The sequence below is a fragment of the Drosophila mauritiana genome, chromosome 3R (genome assembly GCF_004382145.1).
Source record: "Drosophila mauritiana strain mau12 chromosome 3R, ASM438214v1, whole genome shotgun sequence".
NCBI lineage: Eukaryota > Metazoa > Arthropoda > Insecta > Diptera > Drosophilidae > Drosophila > Drosophila mauritiana.
The window spans coordinates 21,972,548-21,994,778 of NC_046670.1; the positions used below are offsets into that span (position 1 = coordinate 21,972,548).

The 22,231-nt window shown below is 42.6% G+C and overlaps 9 protein-coding genes across 16 annotated transcripts; 5 read left to right on the top strand and 4 right to left on the bottom strand.

Annotated features, from left to right (window-relative positions):
- Window positions 1-61: 61 nt before the first annotated feature.
- On the bottom strand, window positions 62-5,267 carry LOC117143197 (YTH domain-containing family protein). Its single transcript, XM_033307737.1, has 10 exons — window positions 5,132-5,267; window positions 5,034-5,067; window positions 4,842-4,863; window positions 4,610-4,705; window positions 4,399-4,506; window positions 2,792-2,886; window positions 2,564-2,707; window positions 1,838-2,502; window positions 859-1,771; window positions 62-794 (listed from the first exon to the last, which is right to left on the bottom strand). Exons 2-10 carry the CDS (start codon window positions 5,049-5,051, stop codon window positions 753-755), a joined length of 2,103 nt encoding a protein of 700 aa, XP_033163628.1. The 5' UTR covers window positions 5,052-5,067; window positions 5,132-5,267; the 3' UTR covers window positions 62-752.
- Window positions 3,119-4,273, top strand: LOC117143210 (purine nucleoside phosphorylase). The gene is made up of 2 exons (XM_033307756.1): window positions 3,119-3,991; window positions 4,056-4,273. The coding sequence occupies exons 1-2, from the start codon at window positions 3,155-3,157 to the stop codon at window positions 4,089-4,091; spliced, it is 873 nt and encodes a 290-aa protein (XP_033163647.1). The 5' UTR covers window positions 3,119-3,154; the 3' UTR covers window positions 4,092-4,273.
- Window positions 5,268-5,557: 290 nt separating the features above from the next.
- LOC117143203 (transmembrane emp24 domain-containing protein bai) lies at window positions 5,558-6,629 on the top strand. The gene is made up of 5 exons (XM_033307748.1): window positions 5,558-5,816; window positions 5,888-6,008; window positions 6,073-6,143; window positions 6,208-6,334; window positions 6,397-6,629. The coding sequence occupies exons 1-5, from the start codon at window positions 5,637-5,639 to the stop codon at window positions 6,516-6,518; spliced, it is 621 nt and encodes a 206-aa protein (XP_033163639.1). The 5' UTR covers window positions 5,558-5,636; the 3' UTR covers window positions 6,519-6,629.
- Window positions 6,630-6,655: 26 nt separating this feature from the next.
- LOC117143198 (inositol polyphosphate-5-phosphatase A) lies at window positions 6,656-11,347 on the bottom strand. Of its 5 annotated transcripts, XM_033307741.1 has the most exons (10): window positions 11,151-11,345; window positions 10,705-10,935; window positions 10,291-10,470; window positions 10,062-10,234; window positions 9,916-10,003; window positions 9,704-9,859; window positions 9,407-9,646; window positions 9,020-9,059; window positions 8,826-8,862; window positions 6,974-7,060 (listed from the first exon to the last, which is right to left on the bottom strand). In XM_033307741.1, exons 1-9 carry the CDS (start codon window positions 11,226-11,228, stop codon window positions 8,837-8,839), a joined length of 1,212 nt encoding a protein of 403 aa, XP_033163632.1. In that variant the 5' UTR covers window positions 11,229-11,345; the 3' UTR covers window positions 6,974-7,060; window positions 8,826-8,836. The 5 variants fall into 5 exon arrangements, with proteins under 5 accessions (XP_033163630.1, XP_033163633.1, XP_033163632.1 ...); XM_033307739.1 differs by lacking the exon at window positions 9,020-9,059 and having other exon boundaries at window positions 6,656-7,060; window positions 11,151-11,346; XM_033307740.1 differs by lacking the exon at window positions 6,974-7,060 and having other exon boundaries at window positions 8,736-8,862.
- Window positions 11,348-12,115: 768 nt separating this feature from the next.
- Window positions 12,116-13,629, top strand: LOC117143204. Its single transcript, XM_033307749.1, has 3 exons — window positions 12,116-12,665; window positions 12,919-13,398; window positions 13,464-13,629. The coding sequence occupies exons 1-3, from the start codon at window positions 12,557-12,559 to the stop codon at window positions 13,541-13,543; spliced, it is 669 nt and encodes a 222-aa protein (XP_033163640.1). The 5' UTR covers window positions 12,116-12,556; the 3' UTR covers window positions 13,544-13,629.
- A 227-nt stretch (window positions 13,630-13,856) lies between these two features.
- Window positions 13,857-15,611, top strand: LOC117143201 (thioredoxin domain-containing protein). 2 transcript variants are annotated; one of them, XM_033307745.1, is made up of 6 exons: window positions 13,858-14,066; window positions 14,173-14,497; window positions 14,596-14,757; window positions 14,819-14,944; window positions 15,034-15,063; window positions 15,425-15,517. In XM_033307745.1, exons 1-5 carry the CDS (start codon window positions 13,934-13,936, stop codon window positions 15,041-15,043), a joined length of 756 nt encoding a protein of 251 aa, XP_033163636.1. In that variant the 5' UTR covers window positions 13,858-13,933; the 3' UTR covers window positions 15,044-15,063; window positions 15,425-15,517. The 2 variants fall into 2 exon arrangements, with proteins under 2 accessions (XP_033163635.1, XP_033163636.1); XM_033307744.1 differs by lacking the exon at window positions 15,034-15,063 and having other exon boundaries at window positions 13,857-14,066; window positions 15,425-15,611.
- Window positions 15,612-16,119: 508 nt separating this feature from the next.
- On the top strand, window positions 16,120-19,020 carry LOC117143207. Of its 3 annotated transcripts, none has more exons than XM_033307753.1 (3): window positions 16,121-16,805; window positions 17,362-17,737; window positions 18,645-19,020. In XM_033307753.1, exons 2-3 carry the CDS (start codon window positions 17,495-17,497, stop codon window positions 18,795-18,797), a joined length of 396 nt encoding a protein of 131 aa, XP_033163644.1. In that variant the 5' UTR covers window positions 16,121-16,805; window positions 17,362-17,494; the 3' UTR covers window positions 18,798-19,020. The 3 variants fall into 3 exon arrangements, with proteins under 3 accessions (XP_033163643.1, XP_033163644.1, XP_033163645.1); XM_033307754.1 differs by having other exon boundaries at window positions 16,121-16,548; XM_033307752.1 differs by having other exon boundaries at window positions 16,120-17,737.
- LOC117143205 lies at window positions 18,553-20,624 on the bottom strand. The gene is made up of 5 exons (XM_033307750.1): window positions 20,481-20,624; window positions 20,193-20,330; window positions 20,084-20,125; window positions 19,641-20,019; window positions 18,553-18,773 (listed from the first exon to the last, which is right to left on the bottom strand). The coding sequence occupies exons 1-4, from the start codon at window positions 20,622-20,624 to the stop codon at window positions 19,747-19,749; spliced, it is 597 nt and encodes a 198-aa protein (XP_033163641.1). The 3' UTR covers window positions 18,553-18,773; window positions 19,641-19,746.
- A 456-nt stretch (window positions 20,625-21,080) lies between these two features.
- Window positions 21,081-22,204, bottom strand: LOC117143202 (transforming growth factor beta regulator 1). The gene is made up of 2 exons (XM_033307746.1): window positions 22,059-22,204; window positions 21,081-21,909 (listed from the first exon to the last, which is right to left on the bottom strand). Exons 1-2 carry the CDS (start codon window positions 22,119-22,121, stop codon window positions 21,163-21,165), a joined length of 810 nt encoding a protein of 269 aa, XP_033163637.1. The 5' UTR covers window positions 22,122-22,204; the 3' UTR covers window positions 21,081-21,162.
- Window positions 22,205-22,231: the final 27 nt, after the last annotated feature.

Here is a 22,231-nt window from a genome sequence, read left to right on the forward strand (position 1 = left end):
TCAAACTAAAAATTATAGCTCTTTAATCAGAAAAGTCGTTGCAGTTTGAGTATGAGTTCGCTTTATGTTTGCATGTTTTGTTGGGTTTAATTTTGTTACGTACATGACTTCGTTTATTATACTGTTTCAGTCTTCCACTAACGTATAATTATTGGATAGCGCTGTGAAAGTAATAATATGCGGCCCATATTGCTTTACGTGTAAGTATTATTTAGAAAATACTATTTTAAGCTGGTTGGAAAGGTAAGTTTTCGATCAATCTCTTACAAATAGCGCATTTATGTGTCGAGAGATGTTGGTAGATTAGTCAATGAGTAATTGATGGATTGGTTACTTTAATTATATTATACATACATAAGTCGTGTACACTTTAGATTCAAATAAGTTGTATAAATTGTTACAGTGCAACTACAAGGAATGGCTGAAGCAGACTCCTTGGTGTTTATAAATGTTGTATATATATCGGCAAAATCGATCATTAATTTTTTATGAACTGTTCAATGTGAGCGTCAATAGATTTATATAAATATTGTAATAAATAATTACGTAAAAATGTTATCATACTTTAATCGTTAATCCTAGATCCCACATGTTCGTTTTATATGCTCGCCATGAATCGGGATTTTATCTTGTACACGCAATGGTTAAAAAATCTAAAAATTATAATTTAACGTCTCTAAGCAATTCAACGGATTGTGGGAGTCCATTCAATATCATTTAAAAAAGAATTCTACCGCAGCAGCTCAGTAAATTTATGAATATTCATTGCTTCGCATTTTATCCTTGTCCGTGTCCTGCAAACAAATTCGATTTCAATAATTAGTTAATTGTTAAATCAATAGATGCGATTGAACCCACCTTAAAGCGCACGCCGATTTTAATTTGTTCAGTACTAAAATCACGATCTCGGGTTTTTAACCTGGCCTTGTTCGTATTATTGTGTTGATATTCATTTTTTCGGTTATTGGACCCGTAGTGGGATCCAAAGTCATTTTCTCTGTCAAAGTCCTGCCCATCGCGGTCCTTGAACTGATAGTCGCTGCTTGATTTATGGATGTCGAAGCCTCGACGATACTCGCTGTAATTGTTGTGTGATCCGCCACTGCCGGCACCGCCCCTATGGCCTGGATTACGGAAACCAGCTCCTCCTCCAGAATTGAAGTGCTTTTGTGACATGCCGCCGCGTCCGTCGCGATCCCTGTCCTTGTCGTCCGCCTGGCGATTGAAGCTGCGGGCGAGTGGGGCCGGCGCGTGGTTGTTGCCATCGGGCCCATGCATTGGCGGACGCTTCGAGGAGACCTCTTCCTCCTGCTTCTTTTCGTAGTGGAAGAAGTCATCGAATATGGACGTTGAATGGTTGTACGAGTGCAAAATCTGCAGCACCTCGATGCCTTTGTCGTTGGGCACTTCCTGGGTGTCCCTCGAGTACGTCACCGACTTATTCTCATTGTTCTCCAGTCGAATGTGACGCAGCATTCCGTTAGGCACATCTTTGACATATATCCATTTCACTTTGAACTTGCCCCTCCACTTGTCCTGCGACCAGACGCTCGACGTTGAGTTGTAGTCGACCGGCGTCATCATTTGCGCCATGCCGCAGAAATGGCCAGATCCATTCACAGAGAAGAACAGCATGATGTTGCCGCCCTCTTCGTGTCGCTCCTTGAAGGCATCGTCCAATCTCTTATTGCCGTGATCGGTTGAGCACCAGATCTCATACTTTATACTGCGGTGGATGTCATCTTCGGAATACGATTTGATGACAAAGAATCTGAGAGGATAAAAGTAAGCATCAGTATACGAAAACCACCTTTAAAATCAAATATAGCAAATTTACCTGGCTGATCCGGCTTTTTTCAAGTCCAACGCTTTTGGGTTGTAATTGTTTTTGTCTTTTAATTCGTCCAACACGAGTTGGGAATCGACAGGCACCTCTTCGGTTGCAGATGTGGCTTCCACCGGTCGTGATTGGTTCTCGTCGCGGTATTCGAACTTAGAAGCACTCTCAAACTCGCTGCCGCGGAAACTGGAATAGTTGCCCGAGCGCTCCGAGTTCCGGCTTGGATGCGGCCCGCCGTCGTGTCGTCTGGCGTTCGGTGGGCCAAATGGACCGGAATTGGTCGCAGGACGCGGGGCGGCATGGTGGACAGGCTGCTGGGGTCCCAGATTCCTGCGAACTGGTCCCGTGGGCGAAACCTTGGCTCTGCTGAAGTTATTGTTATTTCCCAAGCCCTTGTGCTCGTATTTCAGGAAGTTCTCCGTGTCCTTGTGCACTTTCTCGGCTCGTGCGCCCAACGGCGGTGCCGTGTTGCTCGATATGGAGAAGTCAGAACTCAAATCGGAATAGCCCAAGTCGATCGGCGAGGGTGGAGATGGTACAGGAGGTGGTTTGTTGTTCGGCAAATCCCATACGTTAACATCTAAATTGTGCTTTCCCGGAACCATGGGTGGTGGTGGCATGCCAGGTCCCTTCTTCTTGCTGTTGGAAGTGGTGGACGCTGCCTGTGAACGTAAACAGGATATGAGTGGGGTTGCCCGGTGGCCCAAGGAGTCAGATACTCACTCTGGATGTTAGTTTGGCTGGCTGGGAGGCAATCGAGGCCCAGGTTGTCTTCTTGGGAGCGGCGACCACTTCTTGATTTTGTGCTTCATCGCTTGTTCTGTTGTCCACTTTTGTAGACGGCTGATCGTTTTCATTTCGAAACGACTTAGGGGTTTTAGGAAAAGTTAACGTTAAACATTCATTCCAAGTATGGTTTCAATATAGAAAATAAATTATGTTTTTAAGTACCTGTGCTGCTGGCTTCCTGGAATTCCAAGGATTTACTTGATGCTCGTCGCGTCGTGTGTTATTGGGAATACTATGTCCATGTCTTTTATATGAATCTACAAATATCGTGAAGGACTACATGTCAGAACAATCTTCAAGAAAGTTTGATTGCTTAGACAAACATTACATTAATTATTTACATACGCTAAACCTTCACACTTCGAGTTTATGATTTCTTGAAACATCCAAAGAAACTTGCGTTATCTGTGGGTGAAAATGCATTTAAACAAATTTAAGGAGGCACAGCAACTTGAATAACATTTCGTTTTTGTTTTACTTTCTGGCAAGCAGATTGTACGAAATTTATCCAAATTTACTTTCGCAATGGAGGCGGATTTCGAAGTGCAGAGCGAACTTGAGAAGGACACCATCCCCATCAAAATTGGCATAATTGGAGAGGCCAATCTGGACAAGCCCATCTACTTGGCGGAGCGCATGGAGTATGCAGTATGCACGCCGTTTGGAAAGCCATCCGATGTGATCATCGATGGCCGGATAGAAGGCGTCAATGTGTGCCTGCTATCGCGCAATGGCCGCAACCACGACATCATGCCCAGCAACATTAACTACAGGGCGAATGTGTGGGCCATGCGCAAGATGGGCTGCACCCACATCCTGGTGACCAATACGTTCAGTTCGCTGAGGGACACCTTCCAGCCGGGTCACTTGGTGGTGCCCAACGATGTGATAGATTATACATCCAGGCGTGCTCAGACCTTCTACGACGGCGCCGTGGGTAGTCCATTGGGCGTCTGTCACGTGCCCATGAATCCCACCTTTTGCGAACGCACCAGGCAGCACCTTCTGAGTGCCGCCGAAGAGCTGGGATTCCCGACGGGATCCAGCGGCACGGTGCTCACACTCGAAGGACCGCGTTACTCCACCGTGGCCGAAAACAATATGTTCCGCAAGTGGGGCGCCGATCTGCTGAGCATGACGCTGTGTCCCGAGGCCATTTTGGCCAAGGAGGCGGGCATTCCGTACGCCTCGCTGGGTCTGGTCACCAACATGGAGTGCTGGTGCGCCAAGCAGCCGAACGCAACCACCCACGAAATCATCTACATCTTCAAGAAGCAATCCGAAAACCTCCAGAAGGTCCTGACCACGGCTATTCGGAATATGGCTGCCGAGGATTGGGCCGAGGATATTCTAAAGGCAAAGGTAGCGTTGATTTCAGTGCAACTTACATATATATAAAATTGATTCTAAAACCAATTTTCCTTAGATTCTGGTGTGCAGCAACTTTGCTAATAGTAAATGATGGTCGGTCTTGTGAAAGGTATTGTTTTAAAATTATGAAAATATAAATTATATTAGCGTTCGTTTTGGATTGTTCTATGCAATGGCGCAAAGCTACTTATCTTGACCTAAGATAGTTATGCTAGATTATAAGCTACAAAGAGCGAAGTGAATCCAATCGGAAGCTAATCGGACTAATCCCGACTTCCCGGTGCACCGACTTATGCATATTCGCAGAGTCGAAAAACCAGTTAGTGAGAACGATTACGCGCCGAGTGCAAGTCAAGTGCTGGGTGGAACAAAAAAAAAAAAAAAACTGCTATACATACCATGGTTGGCGTTCGCCTTTCGGCCCTTGTTCATATTATTCCATGGAGTGTTGCAATTCTCCTTGAAGTTGAACGGCGGATATTGGAATTGCATGGAGTTGTCGTTGCCTGGGTGGGTGGAGGGTGGAAGGTGCGGTGTGGAGGATTAGGAATAGACATGGGTTAGCTGGCTTTTGGGAACCCATTTATTTATGATAGTCGAGGAACTCACCAGAGACTTCATCGTGAGTGGGAGAGGATAGATTTTCGTACGAGGCCTCATCGACTTGCTGACTCCATGGTATGTTGCGCTCCTCGACCGATTTAGCTGCATTGTGGGGCATGGTAAACAGAGAAAATCGCATTAAAACCGCACATTAAGCAAGAAATACGATCGAAAACTCGGCCGTCGAGTAGTTCCTGTCTATGGGAAAACGCTCTGTCTGTGGTGGTAGGTTATATACCTGTGTTTCCTGGTATTTTCATCTGAAACGGAAACGCAACGCAGGTTAATACACTTATCGTATCGTATTGCTTGCCAGCCACTCTATATCCGAACAATAATCGCTGCTTAACAATGGAAAATCTTCCTGCGAAATCCCGACATAAATCGAATCGAGCATATGTACATATGTGTGTATGCAAAATACAATTACCTGATCCACGCCTGACATTTGCTGCACTTTTTGCCTGCAAATAGGAAATGGCTTAGTATGGCGGCGCCGATTCGGTTGGCTGCTCGTAGCTATATTACCCCTTTTTAAAATAAATGATATAAAAACACAAGGCAGGCAGAGTTTGTTGCTTAAAAGTTTTTATAAACTCCGATATATTTTTTTACTTAAAGAACCACATACACTGACACCACACGCACATTAACCAATACACTGACGGGATTCTTAACGCTTCCGAAGCCGTCACTTTTCACGCGAACGGCGTTGCGCAGACAAAGCGATATTAGCAACACTAATTTAACGGCTGTGTGATAAAAATGCGAGCTTGTGGCATATTAAGCTTTGAAGTGTTTGGAACTTGAATTAGATGGTATTCTATTAAAATAAACTTGAGTTAAAATTTTTGAGAGACATAGTTAAGTTGCGGTATTTTTTTAGTATTTAGTACCGATTGCGCCAAACCAGGGCTGTCAAAACTCTAGACGCATCGATATCATTGCCAAAACATCGGTCTTGTGCCAGCTCTATAAAATAGCCACCTCATCTTTGTCAGCCGTAGATTTTGTTAGATTTAAATTGTTAGCTATGGCGAGGGCGGCTTTTATTGTGTGCCTACTGATGGCCTGTGCCTGGAGCAGCCATGCGGTGATGTTCAAGCTGTCGCCGAACACCCAGAAGTGCCTCAAGGAAGACATCCAGGCGAACCAACTGGTTATGGGCGAGTACGAAGTTTCCGACGTACCCGGCCAGATCATCGACTACATTGTGAGTTTTCCGCTCGGTACACGTACTTAACCTACTCCCCGCACTTAACGCACTCAATTTGCGTCCAACAGGCACGCGACACCAAGGGACACATCCTGTCGCAGAAGGAGCACATCACCAAGGGCAAGTTCAGCTTCATGTCCGAGGTGTACGAGACGTACGAAATCTGCTTCATATCCAAAGTTCCTGCACGTAAGTTATAGTTTGCAATAAACTCCTATAGCGGGTATGTATAAACGTTTTGATTTCTGTCCAGATCAACGCGGCGTTGTACAGGAAGTATCGCTCTTGACCAAAAAGGGAGTGGAGACCAAGAGCTACGAAGGCGTAAGTACTCTTATATGTCCTTTTTGTATATTTAATTGACTTGCAATCCTTGAAACATACGCAGATTGGCGAAGCATCCAAACTGAAGCCCCTTGAAGTTGATCTTAAGCGTTTGGAGGATCTCTCCGACTCCATTGTGCGTGATTTCGTTCTCATGCGCAAGCGGGAGGAGGAAATGCGCGATACCAATGGTAAGTGAGATACCGAAATGCCCTAGAATCCCGTCTAATTATTGTTCGTATTCTGCCTACAGAGAAGACCAACAGCCGCGTGCTGTTCTTCAGCATCTTCAGCATGTGCTGCCTGCTCGGCTTGGCGACGTGGCAAGTTCTGTACCTCCGCAGGTACTTCAAAGCCAAAAAACTCATCGAATAGTCGCCTAGCCGTAGTCTTAATGCGTGCGTGGAACTGTGTTTAAATGCCTGCTTTAGATTTCATCCTTTCATCTTTTGAACGTTTTTCTGAAATAAATGCAACTACCACGTATGTATATTTTATTACTGCGACTGCTCTCCACATTCCTTGGCGGTGTGACAAATAAATAGCTCGTATTGGACGCGTTTAACATAACAGGTACATAACACAAAACCACACGGTACAAGTTATTGGCTCAGCTGGCATAAGTTAAAAGTTGCGATTCCCCTAGACGGTTGTTTCCTTCAGCAGCATTGCACTCTCGGTATCCAGTCCGTCGCTCTTGGCGGCCAAAGCGCCTGCCTCGTCGGGGTCTTCCTTGCACGGACTTGTGGTTCCCTTCTTCATCAAGATATAGCGCGACTTGGCCGCGGAGCTGTTCGATGCACTCGAATCGTCCACCACGGACTGCTCCATCCACAGGCTTTCGTCGTTCAGTGCCTGATTCACCAGGTTCGCCAAGCTCTCCGGTAGCTTCGATATAGCTGTGGGATCCGCAGGGCCTAGAAAAGTATAAATATAGGATTATAGGACTTGAAGAGATCTCATAAACGGTGCTGCGAGCTGGACTCTTGATCCACAAATATTTTTGTTCGGTCCGCTGGCAACTTTGATTAGTGATAGAAAACTGAAAAAGAATCGCACTTTTACGTAAAATATATAAATGAAAAGAAAAAGAAAAGAAGACAAGTGAGGTATAAAAAAGTAATTTATTTTCTTAAAGATGACGAACACATAATAAACAATGTACATACTTAAAACACAGATTCAAAGAAATAGTTTAATACGGGCTTAGGCTGAATCGCTTTTGCTGCGAAAAGGAACAGGGTACATAAGATGAATATAAGAGATTTCGGTATGGCCTTTAAATGCACATGAGTTCAAGATTATAACTACACTCGCTCGACATATTTACACACGATTCCATTGGGTCTACAATTATATATATTTACACAACGTAAATTCAAAGATATCTCGTGCACCTTGGCGTTCGAAGCTTCAGGCGCAGGTCATTGTAAAACTAATATAACTTTTACCTTTCGATTTGGTACAATATAGCAATTAATGTAGAAAAATGAGTTTCGAAGATGCAGAATATAGAGATTTCATTACTTAAGTTAAGTAAAAAAAATATTGAAGCTAAGACTCAGACATAGCCATTAATTGTTTTGGTAAATGGATTTAGTGCATGCAGATGCAAAGAAATCTTTGAATCGTTCTTACTACATAAATTAATATAAAATAAGTATAAAATAATGCGTAGCGTTTTAACAAGCGGTATTTTGAATCGCCAGCTTTAAAATACTTCTCTTAGCAACAGAATATAAATAAAAATAACAAAAAACTGGAATTAGTTGATAGTACAACACATAGGAATAACTTTAGAGCGGCGTTTTGGGCGCATTGGAGCAGCGTTTGGGGGGCAAACAGCTCCAACATGTTCAACATCACCACCCGCCCCCGCCTCGTCAACCGCGTCCTCGCCCTCATCCTGGGCTTCGTCTTTGATGGATAAGCGCTTTAAAGTCTCTAGCCGTGATTTCAGTTGACCAGGCGTCACAGTGCCTCTGGCGGGCTTCTCCGCTACCAGATCTCGCACCTCGGGACAGGGCGATATGTCCGAATCGCCAGCTTTGCTCTCTGTCGCTAGCCTGTCCGTCGCTAGTCTGCGTTCGAAGGGACTGCGCGAACTGCTCGAGGTGGAGGTGCAGGAGCTAGTGACCTCCGGATAGGGCGAATGCGACTCGGTGCTCTCCGGGGTGTACGGATCCTCGTACTGTCGCTCAGAGTCCGTACTCAGATGCTGTGTGTCTATTCGGTTAATTATGATATCCTGCGATATCATCAGGCGCTTGGACAGCAGCTTATAGCGATGTGCCACGGGCTGCCTCTTGATTATGTTCCGGCACATGGGGCAAATGGCCTCGCCAGTTCGGTTGCAGTCGTCGAACTGCAGCAGACTATTGCTAGAAAGGTGTGCGCACAGGCACATGCAGATATTGTCGGAATCGATTATGTTAATACTAATATTCGGGAAGTTCGAGGAAGTCGTTCTGCTCGCCTCCGCGTCTTGGCTAATTTTAAGGGAATTGTACATATTGCGAGCTTCCGTGTCAACGATCAACTTTGAACTGGTCGCTATATCCTCAAAGAGCTTATTTGAGTAGGGACAGTATTTCAGTTTGACTGCGGGCAGTGGTGATGTTGAGATATTGTTGGGCTTGGCGTAAGTATTCGTGTAGTTGCAATCACAAGATCTATAAGTACCTTTGTTTGGTTTAAGACGGACAGTTAAGTAAACAGGCTACATGACAAAAAAGAAGAGATAATAATTATTAGACCGATTGAAGTAGAAAGTTTCTTTAGAAAATGGTATATACATATGATTCCCTGCCATTTCGCTTGACCTAAGTTCAGATTTGAATCTATACTACGAAATTGATTACCTTATTCAAACTTACTTCGATAAACCGAAGCTCTTAAATATCCTTGCAGATTCATCTAGAATTGTAAAGTGCTTATATTAAAAAGAACTAATATTTTCTCAGTTTCTAGTTTCTTTAAGTTAAAATGTATATTTTAAAGGATATAGTAAGCGCACTACAAGTGGACAAAGCGACTCCATGCCGAAGGGGAAACTTAGTTGTTAGGAATGGAAGCAGAATTAGAAACAGCCTGTTTGTGTAAGACATTTGAAAGGAGCATATGAAGCCTCTAATAGCGAAGAGCAAGAATATTTGTCAAAATTGGTGCAAGAGCTAAAGGCAATCGGGTTTTGTAAGTCATTTTAGATTGCTCCTGTAGTTACTAAAATGGGAGAGTTGAAAGGGGCTACTAATTAACTTTACCTTGTGGTCGCCCATGCAGACAGCTTCTCCAATCATGCCATATGTCCAATCATCGCTCTCGATAATCTCATTGACTTGGGGACTCATCAGAATCCGGTCGCACCAGGCTGGACAGCGCGTAGACATATAGTCGGTGGGCATTTCTGGGTCTTCTTCGAAGGGATACGAGGGAACGAACTTAATTGGATACTCGACTAGGACGTCTTTAAGTGGCTCCAGTTCTCTGTCAAATTTCTTTAGCTACAAATAAGGGGAAACTTAGTAATTGCGTTTTGCGTCAGGAATGTCATTACTTACCCAGTCTTCTTTGAACTTGAGTTGATGGTCGGCATGACTAAATTCTTTCTTTCCAACGGTAAGTACGTTGTTTCCAGTTGAGTTGCGATAATGGATCTTATCGTTCTCATTCTTGACATTTTGAACGCGATGAGGGGTCAAGTTTTCAGTTAATTCCTAAGAGAGAACGAATTTTACATTTCTGCTCGGAATGATTGAGAGGTTTAACTTACTTTCACAACGCCTTCAGTGTCACATCTAAAATTAAAATCACCAAAGAGGAAAAATGGCACAGTGCCATTCTGTTCGTCCAAATGGAACCTGTTCAGGGTATATTTACTTATTATTAGCTAAAAGATTAGGCAGCATCAACAGTCACCTTTCAATAGTATGAACTAGGGCTCTTCTGCGCGTCTTACAATAAACGGAGGGGAAATTTTCGCATGCAGCCAAATTGGATGCATCGTGGAATAAGTGAATGTTGACTAGATCGATGACGGTGCCATTGATTTCCCATCGGGTTCGCATAAAACCTTTTCGGGACCATTTACACTGAATAGAATATAGTAAGAATATGAACAGTACTTAATGATTTGCATTAAACGTACCTCCGGAAAGAAGTGCTGTGGGAACTTGGACTTTTCTTTGGTGGCAATAGTTTCAATATTTCCGGAATAGATATGTTTATCCTTGACATCTTGAAGACTTTCTTCCCAGCTGTGGGTTAGGAAATTCCAGATCTTCAGAGAAGCAACATCCTTATGCACAAAGTACAAACTTCCAAGGGCCTAAAAATAATAATACAATAATGTGGTTATTGGGTTTAACCCGATATAACTTTTTTGTATGTTGATACGTCAATTCAAGACTCATTTATCATGACTAAGCCCAGTGACTTAATTCATATTTTTTAAAAGCCTTTCGGCGCAATTTTAATTGAACAATATGTGCGCAACGCCTCAGTTCATCCGAATTGGGTTTTGATGTGCCGATTGACCTAGAAATACGATTCACCCACCCACCGTAAAGTGCTCGGCCGATTTGAAGTCCTCGTCCATGAAGATGTGTACGCAGGTGAAGTCGCCCATTTCGGGGGCATCGCAGAGGCACCTGATGAACTCCTGCACGTACTCCATGGACTTCTCGTACGTCTTGCCGCCCACCTCCTGCAGGTGGAGGGCCAGGAAACGGGGCTGCGCGACAGCGATCTTGGCGAGAAATTCGCTTAGCCATAGCTGCAGAAGCCTCTCCGGCTGCAAATTGGATTGGAAATTCGATTATCGGCGGGCGCTGAATGTGCTGAATACCAATTTGTTTTGGAACTCTGATTCGGATATACATATCTATGTATGTCACTGGGCCCATACATAAATATGCGATTTACGCATCGTGTATGTATGGGCCGTACGTAAACATGTATACTTCCTAGCCCTGTGGACATGGCGCATCCGTTCCAACGGCCACTTACGTCCTCGAACAGGCTGCCAACGTTCGCCGTGACCAGAAACACATCCGTGCTGGACGCGTCTTCCTGTGCTGAGTCCATTTGATCCCACTTTCGCCTGCGATGCAACAATTTTATTCACTTTTTATCAGCGTTCCAATTGTAAATACTAATTGAGTCAAGGCGCAGTGTGACCGTACCGCCTGGCGAAAACTAGGCCATTTCGATTATCAGCTTTTGAGTGACCGTACTCGTTTATATTTCAAAGTTATATACATATATGTATATTTCTGCAAAGTTTTTAAATGAAACTTATTTATTTCGTTTACATTGAATAATACCATACCCTTGAAGAATTAAATAGTTAAGCTTCGTTTCTTTCAGAGTTTGTTAACTTTAGGTTTCTAAATCGTAATTAGGTCACTTCCGGTAGTGACCGAGATAAAAAGTAACGGTAATAGCATGAATACAATTACCAGTTAAAATAGATATAAACAATTAGATAGTACAGGAAAGGTTATATATTAATATATCATATTACTAAAGCAATAACATTAAAGCTTGTAAGTTCCTAATGTTTTAAAGTTCTTTGATCTTGAATATTATTATTTATCCCAATATCTTAATTTAGTTTTAAAATTTCAGTGTAACTGCAATTAAATGCGCATAAATGCAGTTCGAAATTAACAATTCAAGAGGTGTGGTGGCACATTAACCAAGTTGAAGATCCGTCGTCTATATTATAAGCATATCCGCCGACATAAAACTATTAAGGCCCATTAAGACCTACGGTGTAGATCATATTTTCATTCAAATAGCTAACAGTAGTTACTGCGTACATATGACGGTTTCCTAAGAATTCCTAAGTATCTTCAAAAGTATTACATTCGCAACACTTGTACGAAATGTCATCAATTTGTGTCACTTATGCAAAACCGTAATTCCCACAAAACGGGTTTAACAATTTGTCAAAAATTCGGTGTCAAATGCCCAAATGAAACACAAACTGGCGAACACTATATAATATAGGCGGTTTGCTATTTCCAGGCTTTTTGAAAGTTGGGTAGTGAAAGTTGTATTGAACTCTGTGCGTCTCTTTCGAAATCTCCAACACAATCCAAGCGATTGCACGTAGCATGAATACTGAACAGCACGTGAGACGGTAGCCACATTTCTTGCAAGAATACACAAGTGAATCCAATTCCTCCACTCCGGCTCCACGCTGCATATATGCCCTATAAGTGGGGGCCAAGCCTTTCGGGGGAAATGCGATGGCAGTTATAAATACTTGCACACACGTCCGTCCGTCCACCTGATATTTTCTTTGCCACAATGTTTTCGGCCCCAAATTTATAAAGAGACGGACGGCAGGCAAACCGTTTATTGTACTTTTAGGAACCGCTTAACTCATATCTCAACGCGATCGCAAAATGCGTACCGAATACCTGGTCGTTCTGATAATATGCACTTCCTGCATCTGCGCTTGTGCTGGAGATAGCTATTCCGGGGATATCCAAAGCTCGAACTCATTGGATTTCGGTGTGTGAAACATAATAAGGATCAAAAACAATTCTGAAGTGCTGAAAAACTCATAGACCAGCAAACTGAAAGTGAAATTAATAATATAAATTTACAAATATATGTGTTTTTGTACTATCAATTGACACTGAGTGCTTAAAACGATAATTCAGTGTACAAACAACTATTAAAATATTTATGACAGAAGTCATTGGATTAATGTCTTGGATTATCCTTAAAAGCTAAACTCATAAGATTCTTTTGCATTTATCAGGCAACGATAGTGGGGGCTACAGCTACAGCTCCCCGCCGAGCAACAGCTACTTGCCTCCGGCCACTCCTGCTCCGGAGTACCTGCCTCCGCCGAACAATGGATACCAGTACAATCCGCCGCCGAACAACAACTACCTGCCACCGCCTAACAACAACTATCTGCCTCCTCCTCCTGAATATGGACCGCCAGCTGGCTATCCTTCCTATGGGCCACCGCCTCCTCCGTTTTACAAGCCAGCTCCGTTCATTCCCTACCATTCGCACGACTCCATTCTGGAAAAGCTTAAGTCCAAGATCAATCTGTATACGCTTGGAAAGATATTGCTCAAACTGTTGATATTCAAGAAAATCGTCAAGTTCATCGGCCTGATTTTCTTGCTCTTGGTTCTGCCGAAGCTGAAAAACATTTTCAAAGATGATATGATGTCTGGATCTGGCGAAAGCGATGGAATGGAAAGCAAACTTGTAGAGACAGATAAGGGTAAGGTGTTTCTATAAAGTGTTTTAAGCAGTAATTCTTAATAATTATATTTCTCCCTTTTACAGATAAACTAGCTCAACAAATTGAAAACCTCTACGATTTTGTAATAAACTCTATAGAAAATTTTGAAGGAAGAAGTTCGTAGATCAATACCAAAATTAGTTATAAATGCATTGTTACAAATTGTATTACACTTGATTATTTATTTGTTAAAATCTTATGAATAAAAGTATTTCGTATTTTATTCTTGTGCTTGTCCTTCAAATTGGTTCTTAAATCGATACAACATCGAACAGTACTAATTAAGCATTTAAACAAAAGTTTATTCCTATCTACCAAAATATTAGCGTAGGTACAAATTTGTACCTGCAAACGTACCTAGGTTCGAAAGCTGTCACCTTGCGCATCACTGGCGGCGATACATTTCGCCGACTATCGATAGCCGGGCTCACTCTGCGTCCGCATCCAAGTTGCGATCGGATTCATTCGCATTCGCCAGTGATCAACTCCGCTGCTGCAGATCCACAGCCAGATAATGCTGCACTTAGTATCGGTTGTTATTATAGCCCTGGGTCTGGGCTGTGCTGCAGGCCAGGATTTGCGGCGTGTGGACGACACGGAGTTGATTCAACTCCTGACCGGCAGCAGCAATGTGGTTGTCCTATTCAGTGAGTATTGGTAGAGAAGTCAGCCAGAGAAATCCAGCCTACGTGTCCACTGTGCATATGGAGGATGGCACACCGGTTACTGGCTAACGAGCACACTTAATTGCAGACAAAAACAATTGCCAGCGCTGCGTGGAATATGAGAACATGGTGACCAAGATACGTGACCAGCTGGAGGAGACCTTGTCGGCCATTGTGGTCCAGTCGGTAGACAGCAACCTGGTGTCCATCTACGACCCCAGCAAGGAGCCCGCTCTGGTGTTCTTTAGGCGAGGAATACCCATTCTCTACCACGGCGAGATCAACGATGACGAAATCCTAGACTTCTTCAATGACAACTTGGAGCCAGCGGTCAAAGAGCTTTCTGACGACAACTTCGAGCACCTGACTCAAGCCTCGTCGGGTGCCACTACCGGGGACTGGTTTATCTTCTTGTAAGCTATATTAGTCATGCGTTGAGGTCGCCATCTAAGCGCCATGAGATGTATATATATATGTGCACATACATATGCTCACCTACACCCACTTCCAGCTCTTCGGCCGAGTGTACCGTCTGTCAGCGACTCTATGCCGTCTGGGAATCCGTGGGCGGAAAGCTGAAGCGAAAGCTGAATATTGCCCGCATGAACAGCTTAGAGTCTGGAATTTCAACTGCTAAGCGCCTGGGAGTATTGGAAGCACCGGCATTTATTTTGTAAGCACTCATCGCTTTGATCGTATCCAAGAATAGATTATATAAACTATAATCATTACAGCTTGAGGCAAGGAAAGATGTACAAATACTCGGCCAAGCAATACAGTCCCGAGGCCTTTGTCCAGTTTGCAGAGAAGGGATATACCCAGAGCCATCCTCAACCAGTGCCCGCAATTCCCAGTGCCGTGTAAGTATCCCTTCTAATAGCTTAAATGATTTTAAATTTATCCATCGATCGAATTTTAAACTCAAAGTCCGATTATGACCTTTTTATAGGGATTTGTGAGAAACTGATGCATGTGTTTAGTAAGTGAGCCAAGATAAAACTTGTAAACCTATTAATAATTACAATTAGTTAACAAATACTGATTCTTGGTCCCCGGTACACAGTTGCATATAACGCCAGTTTGAGGGTATTCAACAAAGACACTGATTCCACCATCGAGCATAAAACAATTGTTAATATCACTCCGTTGATTAATATCGAACCAAATGTTAATCGTAACCGTTGTATAATATCCAGTTTGTACATAAACAATATTACAATAATCAATTTTACCCTGGTTAAAACAGATCCTGGTTTGAGAAGATCGAATTTAATACTACACAACGTTTATCCCAATAACAATGAACAAATTGCTAATGTTTTGACTTTCGTACTTTTCAGAAACGAATTTTTGGGACCACTGCAGAGTTATTTTGCAGCTGAAAACATAACATCGCTGGCGACTTTGGGTATTTTCGCATTGGTTGCTCTCTTATTTGTTGGCAAAAAGGTGGCCAAAATATTCAGTTCAGAGCCGGCGAAAAAGAAAAATAAGTCGAAATAAAACTAATATTAACACGAAATGAAACACGACATTTTTGAATTAGTCGAATGACAACAATTAGCGGAAAAGTGGGCGCGAAAATTCAACTGCTGCAATTCAATTCCTAACGCCACAAAAACTGGCAGCTCTTTTGGCTGGAACGGTGGAAGTGGAACACGCAGATACAGATACCTAATATCGCAAAAGATCCATTGTTCACTGGCGCACAACGCAGACAATACCTATATCCTATCTCTTGATTGCTTTCAATTAATTAGCGCGCAAACAAACAAAAATATTTAGATCGGCCCATTTAGCAACTGGGCTCGCAGTTCAGGGGCTAACTCGGCTAGCAATCTAGCCAATTGCTTAAGTGCGATGATGGTTTGGCGTGGAACGCTCAAATTAAAGCAGCGTTTCGTTTCGTAAAGCGTGAGATTCGCGATCGTGTTGTTAGGCAGTTTTTTTTTGTTGTTTCGCAGCGGTCATCGTTGGCGTAAGCGTATTCCTCGGAACCTGGATTTTTTGTATCTTTGGGTAAATCACTCAAAACACGCTATTTATACACCCGCCGATACCCAAATACACGCAAATGTGCCCGAATTGGTGTTAGTGAAAACACAGTGCTCGCTAAATGTCAGCTGACGTCAGAAGGTCTTGAAAAAAGAGCGAGGAGTACACACGAATGCGAACACAAAAACGATTACGAATACGAATACGAGTGGGAATGGGAATCGAAGTATATATGTATGGTGCGGTATATCGATATCGGTAGATCGAGAGAGCTCACTACACTCGCACTACACTCACATTCGCATTCGCAGCGACTTTCGATTGAGATTTTGGTTGGCTGTGGCTGTAGTCAAGCAAGCGCACATGAGTCAGATTCGTAGCTTTTGTTTTGTTCAGTCGAGTGCGAGTTCTGTGCGATTCAGATACTCGCTGCCATCCGAACCGAACTGAAGTCCAAGTCGAATCTAATGTGCGTACTTACGTGTAGAGCAGTTCAAGAAAATGTGCAGACATTCAACGGTCGCATTTGTGTGGATGTGTGGTTGTAGTGAAGAGTGCCAGCATTAATCGCATTTTTCCCCTGCACGAGCACCACGACTAGAAAATACTCGACACGTCTGTCTGTTTTTTCTGTTTTTCTGCTTTACTGCTTCTACGCTATTCTGCTTTTCCGTTTCGGTTTTCCTCCGCTTGGCCTAGTGAAAAACAACAAAATTGATATATTGTGTAAGTTATGTCTAGCATTGAAAAGATGAAAAGTGTCATTCCTATAAATACACCACCTCGGGAAAGGCAGTCGCAATAGAGAAACTGGCCAAAACCCAGCAACAAACACAACAAACAAAGGAACCGCTGAATATAACCAAACTTCGGAGTAGGGGCTGAGCTAAAAAGTATAGTGCGCAGCCATCATGACTAACTCACCACCCAAAACGCCAGCCCAAGTACAGAAAATCGATATTCTAGTCGCGCTGTAACGCTGCGTAGCTGCTAAATACACAGCTCCTACCTGCAAACAACCCGAATACAAAAACAAAAAAAAAAACTACGAATAACAAAACAGTCAGGCGAGGCATTAGTATACCGAAAAGCGAAAACCACTTCCGCCAATGGTCAAAATCGCCGTCGCCATCTCGACATTTAGCTAGCCATATAGCAAATGTCTTACATATCATACCGATATAATAGAAACCATCTGTGATACGCGTGTACCTTAAAAATGAACTAACTTTGCACCGATCGAGGGTATCACTGGGAAATTAACGATGCGTCTTGTCCGCAGTAAATGTTGTCAACGTGATGTTTCTGTAACCGACTATCTGAACACCCCGCATCCGCACCAGCACCATCCATTGTCCACCGACGTCCAGCACACCAAAAACATATTCACTCGCTACTGGGACGACCACATAAGAATGAAGGAATCGAGCGAGGGCAAGTCAAGGGCCAAGGCCTCATCCGCTGCCGCATCCGCATCCGCCACACCATCGTCATCTTCAGCACCTGCCAAACAAACCCAGAGCGTTACGTTCGTGAGGACCAGTAATGCACCAGCTGTTTGCGACGCCAACGGGAACGGGAATGGGAGCTCCATCCAAACGGAGTGGACATTTCCCCCAAAGGCGCCCACACCGCACATCTACAATTGCCTGAGTCCGGTAAGTCCACACTGAAAGTAAAAGCGTAGGAATATCATGTGAGTTAGGATCAGATACAACTTTATGATATGGTATGTAATATATTTTCGAATTAGGATTGTAAAGAGATATATCTTTGAGATATGTCGTTGTTTTTTTCTTTTTTTTTATTTGCCTGCATAGTTCCTGTGTAATAGATAGCCCACCCACCATTCGCCATTCGCACAAGTTTCCGCCGCAGTGCAGATTATCATGACGTAACGATTATTAGATACTCCACGGGCGACCGTCTGTACAGTATAGTTAGTTCCTAGTCTTTGTGCTCGTGTGTTGGCGGAAGATAAAGGGGAAACAAATTGTTTGCACTTCAGCAATTGCCATTTAAGTCATTAGTATGTATGGGAGGTATGAACCTATGTACATACGGACATTTGGCAATATATTATAGGCTTTTGCTTGGGCACGCTCGGCCATAAATAGATCCATTCCGAGGAATTTCAAAGATAAGATTAGAGAATCGCAAACACAAGCGCAGGTCAGCTGGGGTTCATAAATTACAAATTCACTCGGATCGTATGTTTATAATTAAGGAAGGGCTAAATCACTTTTGTTTTCCGGTTTTCAATTTCTCGTTTGCAAATTTGCAAATCTAACTGATATTCATAAAGCGTACAAGGACTTTTTGGCGAAACACTTACATTGGCCTTACATTCAGGAATCTCCCTGTTTCAATGAATCAACAAAAGTAACTTGACACGTTCTAGGAATTTTGCAGTTTTGAAATATGCATTAGCGATAAGGCAAAACCAGAATATGACTCACAATCAGCGTGTAACTAAGTAAATGTATAATAAGTTAATTTATTTCGGAGTTTTTAATCTTAAAATTACCAAATTTTATACTTATCAAATACTCTTCATTCTTCCAGGACATGATGGCCTCAAGTGATAAGAGCAGCTTTAAGGGATTTCGCAAGCAATTCAGTGGACGGTTCAAGCGCCTAGTTACTCGAAAAGTGGAACACACTCCAGTGATACCTCCAGAATTGAAGCCGCAACTGAAAACAATATACGTTTACTAACTTAAGATGTAACGACAATTGCAAGCACAAGTGTTTTCCCCACTATATACGTATGCACCTGATCGGTTGGCGTACACATATGTATGTAAATGGCAGGAAACATTAGTGATAGGAAAAGCAAGATAAACTAAGTAATCATAATACCATTCTGATTGACAATTTTAAGTATTCAGCGAATCGTGCGTATTGTTAGGCTCAATAAAAAACGAACATTGCAAAGACAGACGAGGTTTAAAATGAATTGGAGCAAGAGTCACGGGGTTCATGAAATACATATCGAGAAAGAATATACATAAAATGTTCACACATCTGCTGGTATTACAGGCACCGAAACGAATCTATGTATTTGCTTCTTTTTCAAATAAGTTAAGGGAGCCTACTATACCTATCCCTACATGTTCATTAATTACGATTAAAGAAATAGTTTAATTACCAAACTGCTGAAATAATTCTTGTGTTGGTAGTTTCTGTGTGAAGAATGAAATGGAAAGCAATTTAACGAGATACATGGGTACATTATCTCGGTATGCTTCAATCGGTGAACCAAGGAGTACTACCATATCGAGCAACATACAACTGAAACCACAAGCCATGCAAACTTAGTGGAACAAAGAACTGGCTGCTATCATGCGAAAAGAATTTAGCCACTAAAATGGTGCTGCGATAAGATTGAGGTAAGCAAAGTGGATATGCCACGTTGAGCGGCGTGAGAGAAGCGTTGGCAACCACGAAATGCGCTATCTTAGTAAAACATACCCCGAAATCCGCAGTAAGAATCCCGTTTAAATGGTACACTTATCATCTGTATTCGAAATTTACTAGACAATTAAATAAAATGCTTACTTTATTCCAATCTAAACGTACGTACACACAAACACGTCTATATATATGTACATAGTCAAGTACTTGTATATATAGCTCCACCGACCAGAGACGAGGTTAGCAGTCATTAATCTGCATGGGTTCCTTTCCGAGTAGTGCTACCCGTTTCCGAGTTGCCTGTGCCAGTCTGTTTTCGGTGTCTATTGCTGGGGCCAGCACCACTGGCATCGTGCCTTTCCCTCCTGTTTGGTGTGGACACTGCGGTCTTTCTTGACTTGGGGGTTTGGGATTCCTGGGTCTGTGGACGAGTTACGGCTTCGGTGCTCGTCGACTCGCTGCGGCGGGTCGCTTGATCCTCCTCATTCCGATTGGGGCACTCGTGAACCGTGCTTGAATTTATCTGGAAAAGCCAAACGAAGTGGGTGAGATGATGCCCCCTCAATAGATTGAGCTGTACAACTCACCACGTCCTCTTCCGATTCCACGCTGGATATCGAGGGATTTCTCTGCACAATCAATGATATAGGTATTGAGTGCAATATTCTTATATGGAACACTATTACTACTACTTACTTGTGCTTTGTATTTGATTAACTTAAACTTGCGCTCCTCCCGCATCCGTGTCAGACGCATCAGGAGAGAGTAATGCTGCTCCACGCGATGCAGACATGATTTGCATATGGTTTTTGGCAATGGATCAGTCGGAGATATCTGGTGCAATGGAGCAGTAGGTGATAAATCAATAAATTATTTCACTAGAAAAACTATTGGAATGGAACACACAAACATCCTTGACGATGGGAACGAGCTTTGTGTGTAGCTTCGCCTTTTCGGCAGCGTCCATTAGTTGGCAATACTCACTGTAATTGGTAGGTAACCGTTGATTTTCTCAACAAGACACAAACGCTGGCCATGATCACTATAAATATGTATTACTGTACGGTGCATCTCTGAACACAGTCGGCATAGAAATCCCGATATACACGCCTTTTCTATGCTCCCCATCTCAACCGATTCCGATTCTGCTGCTTGGCTATATCCTCAGCTGCTGTGGCAATGTCGTTTTATTGAACGCTAGCCAAAACAACTTTCCCAAAATATTGTTTTATACTTTTCAGATATTGTGTACATATGTTTCGATCCGAGGGTTGTATTTCCGATTGTCTCGGCAGGTTGCCAGCTTGTTTTTTCGGATTTTCCATGGAAAAGCCGATAGTTGACAACAATTGTACTTTTGTAATTGAGTTTTAAGAATAATATGTTATCTATTTAACTATTATTTAACCAATCTGGCTAAAAATTGTAATAATTTAATATTTAGTATACCGCCAGAAAGTATATTTTGAAACGGATGAAATGGAATTGAAACAAATGCATCATCTGGTTCCGGTTTTTCATGTTTTCGTATCATGTACCAGGTACATACTTAGGTACATAAATATGTACTTCTTGCAACGATCGTACCAGAGAAATAAAATTCTTCTTTATATTATAAACATATTATTCTCGAAAATTAAATAGTAAAACAGACTTAAAAACCTTATCAAGATATAAATCCCTGGAGCGTCTCAAAGGATAAAGAAGCGCTATTTAAGGACTGAACATTCTGCACCGCGAATCCCTTGAAATTCGTGCACTGATGAAAGGCAGGATCCATCATAAGGAGCGATTGTGTCTTTTGGTTTGACAAGCCAAAGAAGACCTCGCCCTGTACGTCGAAGGGTATTTTAATTTTAACGCAGGGAGACCGCTGAATGGAGTTCAAAAGCTCCATGTGACACATATTGGCGCTTTCTCCGAAGAAAACTCCATCCAGATCATTGTCGGGTATTATTTGAAACTGAGGAATCCCGGCGTTATTTAAAATCTTACATGTGAACACACACTTCTTGCGTGGATCCTTAGGATGGGCGTAGATTCGTGTGGCTACATATCCCACGGGATATATCCAGCTCTCGGTGTGAAAATTGGGATTCACTGATATTATCTCGCCCAGTGAGTGGAGCAATACGTTATTTAGGTTCATCGGAAACATGGGCTTCTTTTTCCGTACAATTGTGACATTTTTTGGCTTATCTTCGCTGGGGTTCTTATGCGAAACTACAGGACTGTATTTCTTTGTGGTTTCAGCGGCGTCGGCTTTTCCATTCGAGACACTGGGTCGTCCACTATTGGATTTCTCCAAGCCCTCGTGAAACATTAGGCGCTCTATCAAGTAAAGTCTTTGTGATCGGGTCACAGATAGTTCGGCCTGCAGGCGACAGATCTCATCCGTGAGGGCGGCGTTCTCCTGAAATTGGTATTCTAGTGTTAATAGATCATATAACTCCCCGTAAATGTTTAACGCTATAATGTAAATTATATGTGAGTAGGAATCTTAAATCTTCTAGTAAATACACTAAAGTTTGCATAAATTCGCCCAAGTTTTTGAGCTCTTACCAGTAGATAACTCTTGACGGAGCGTTTTAAACTCTCGTAACGGCGCTTGTACTTTAAATTCATGGCTTTTTAATTTATAATTTCAGCAAAAACAAGAGATACGAGTTGCTTGTTGTCATTGCCGTGGGTTTGTTATTTTTATTGGACTGCAGGGATGCCATTCGTAAGTTATC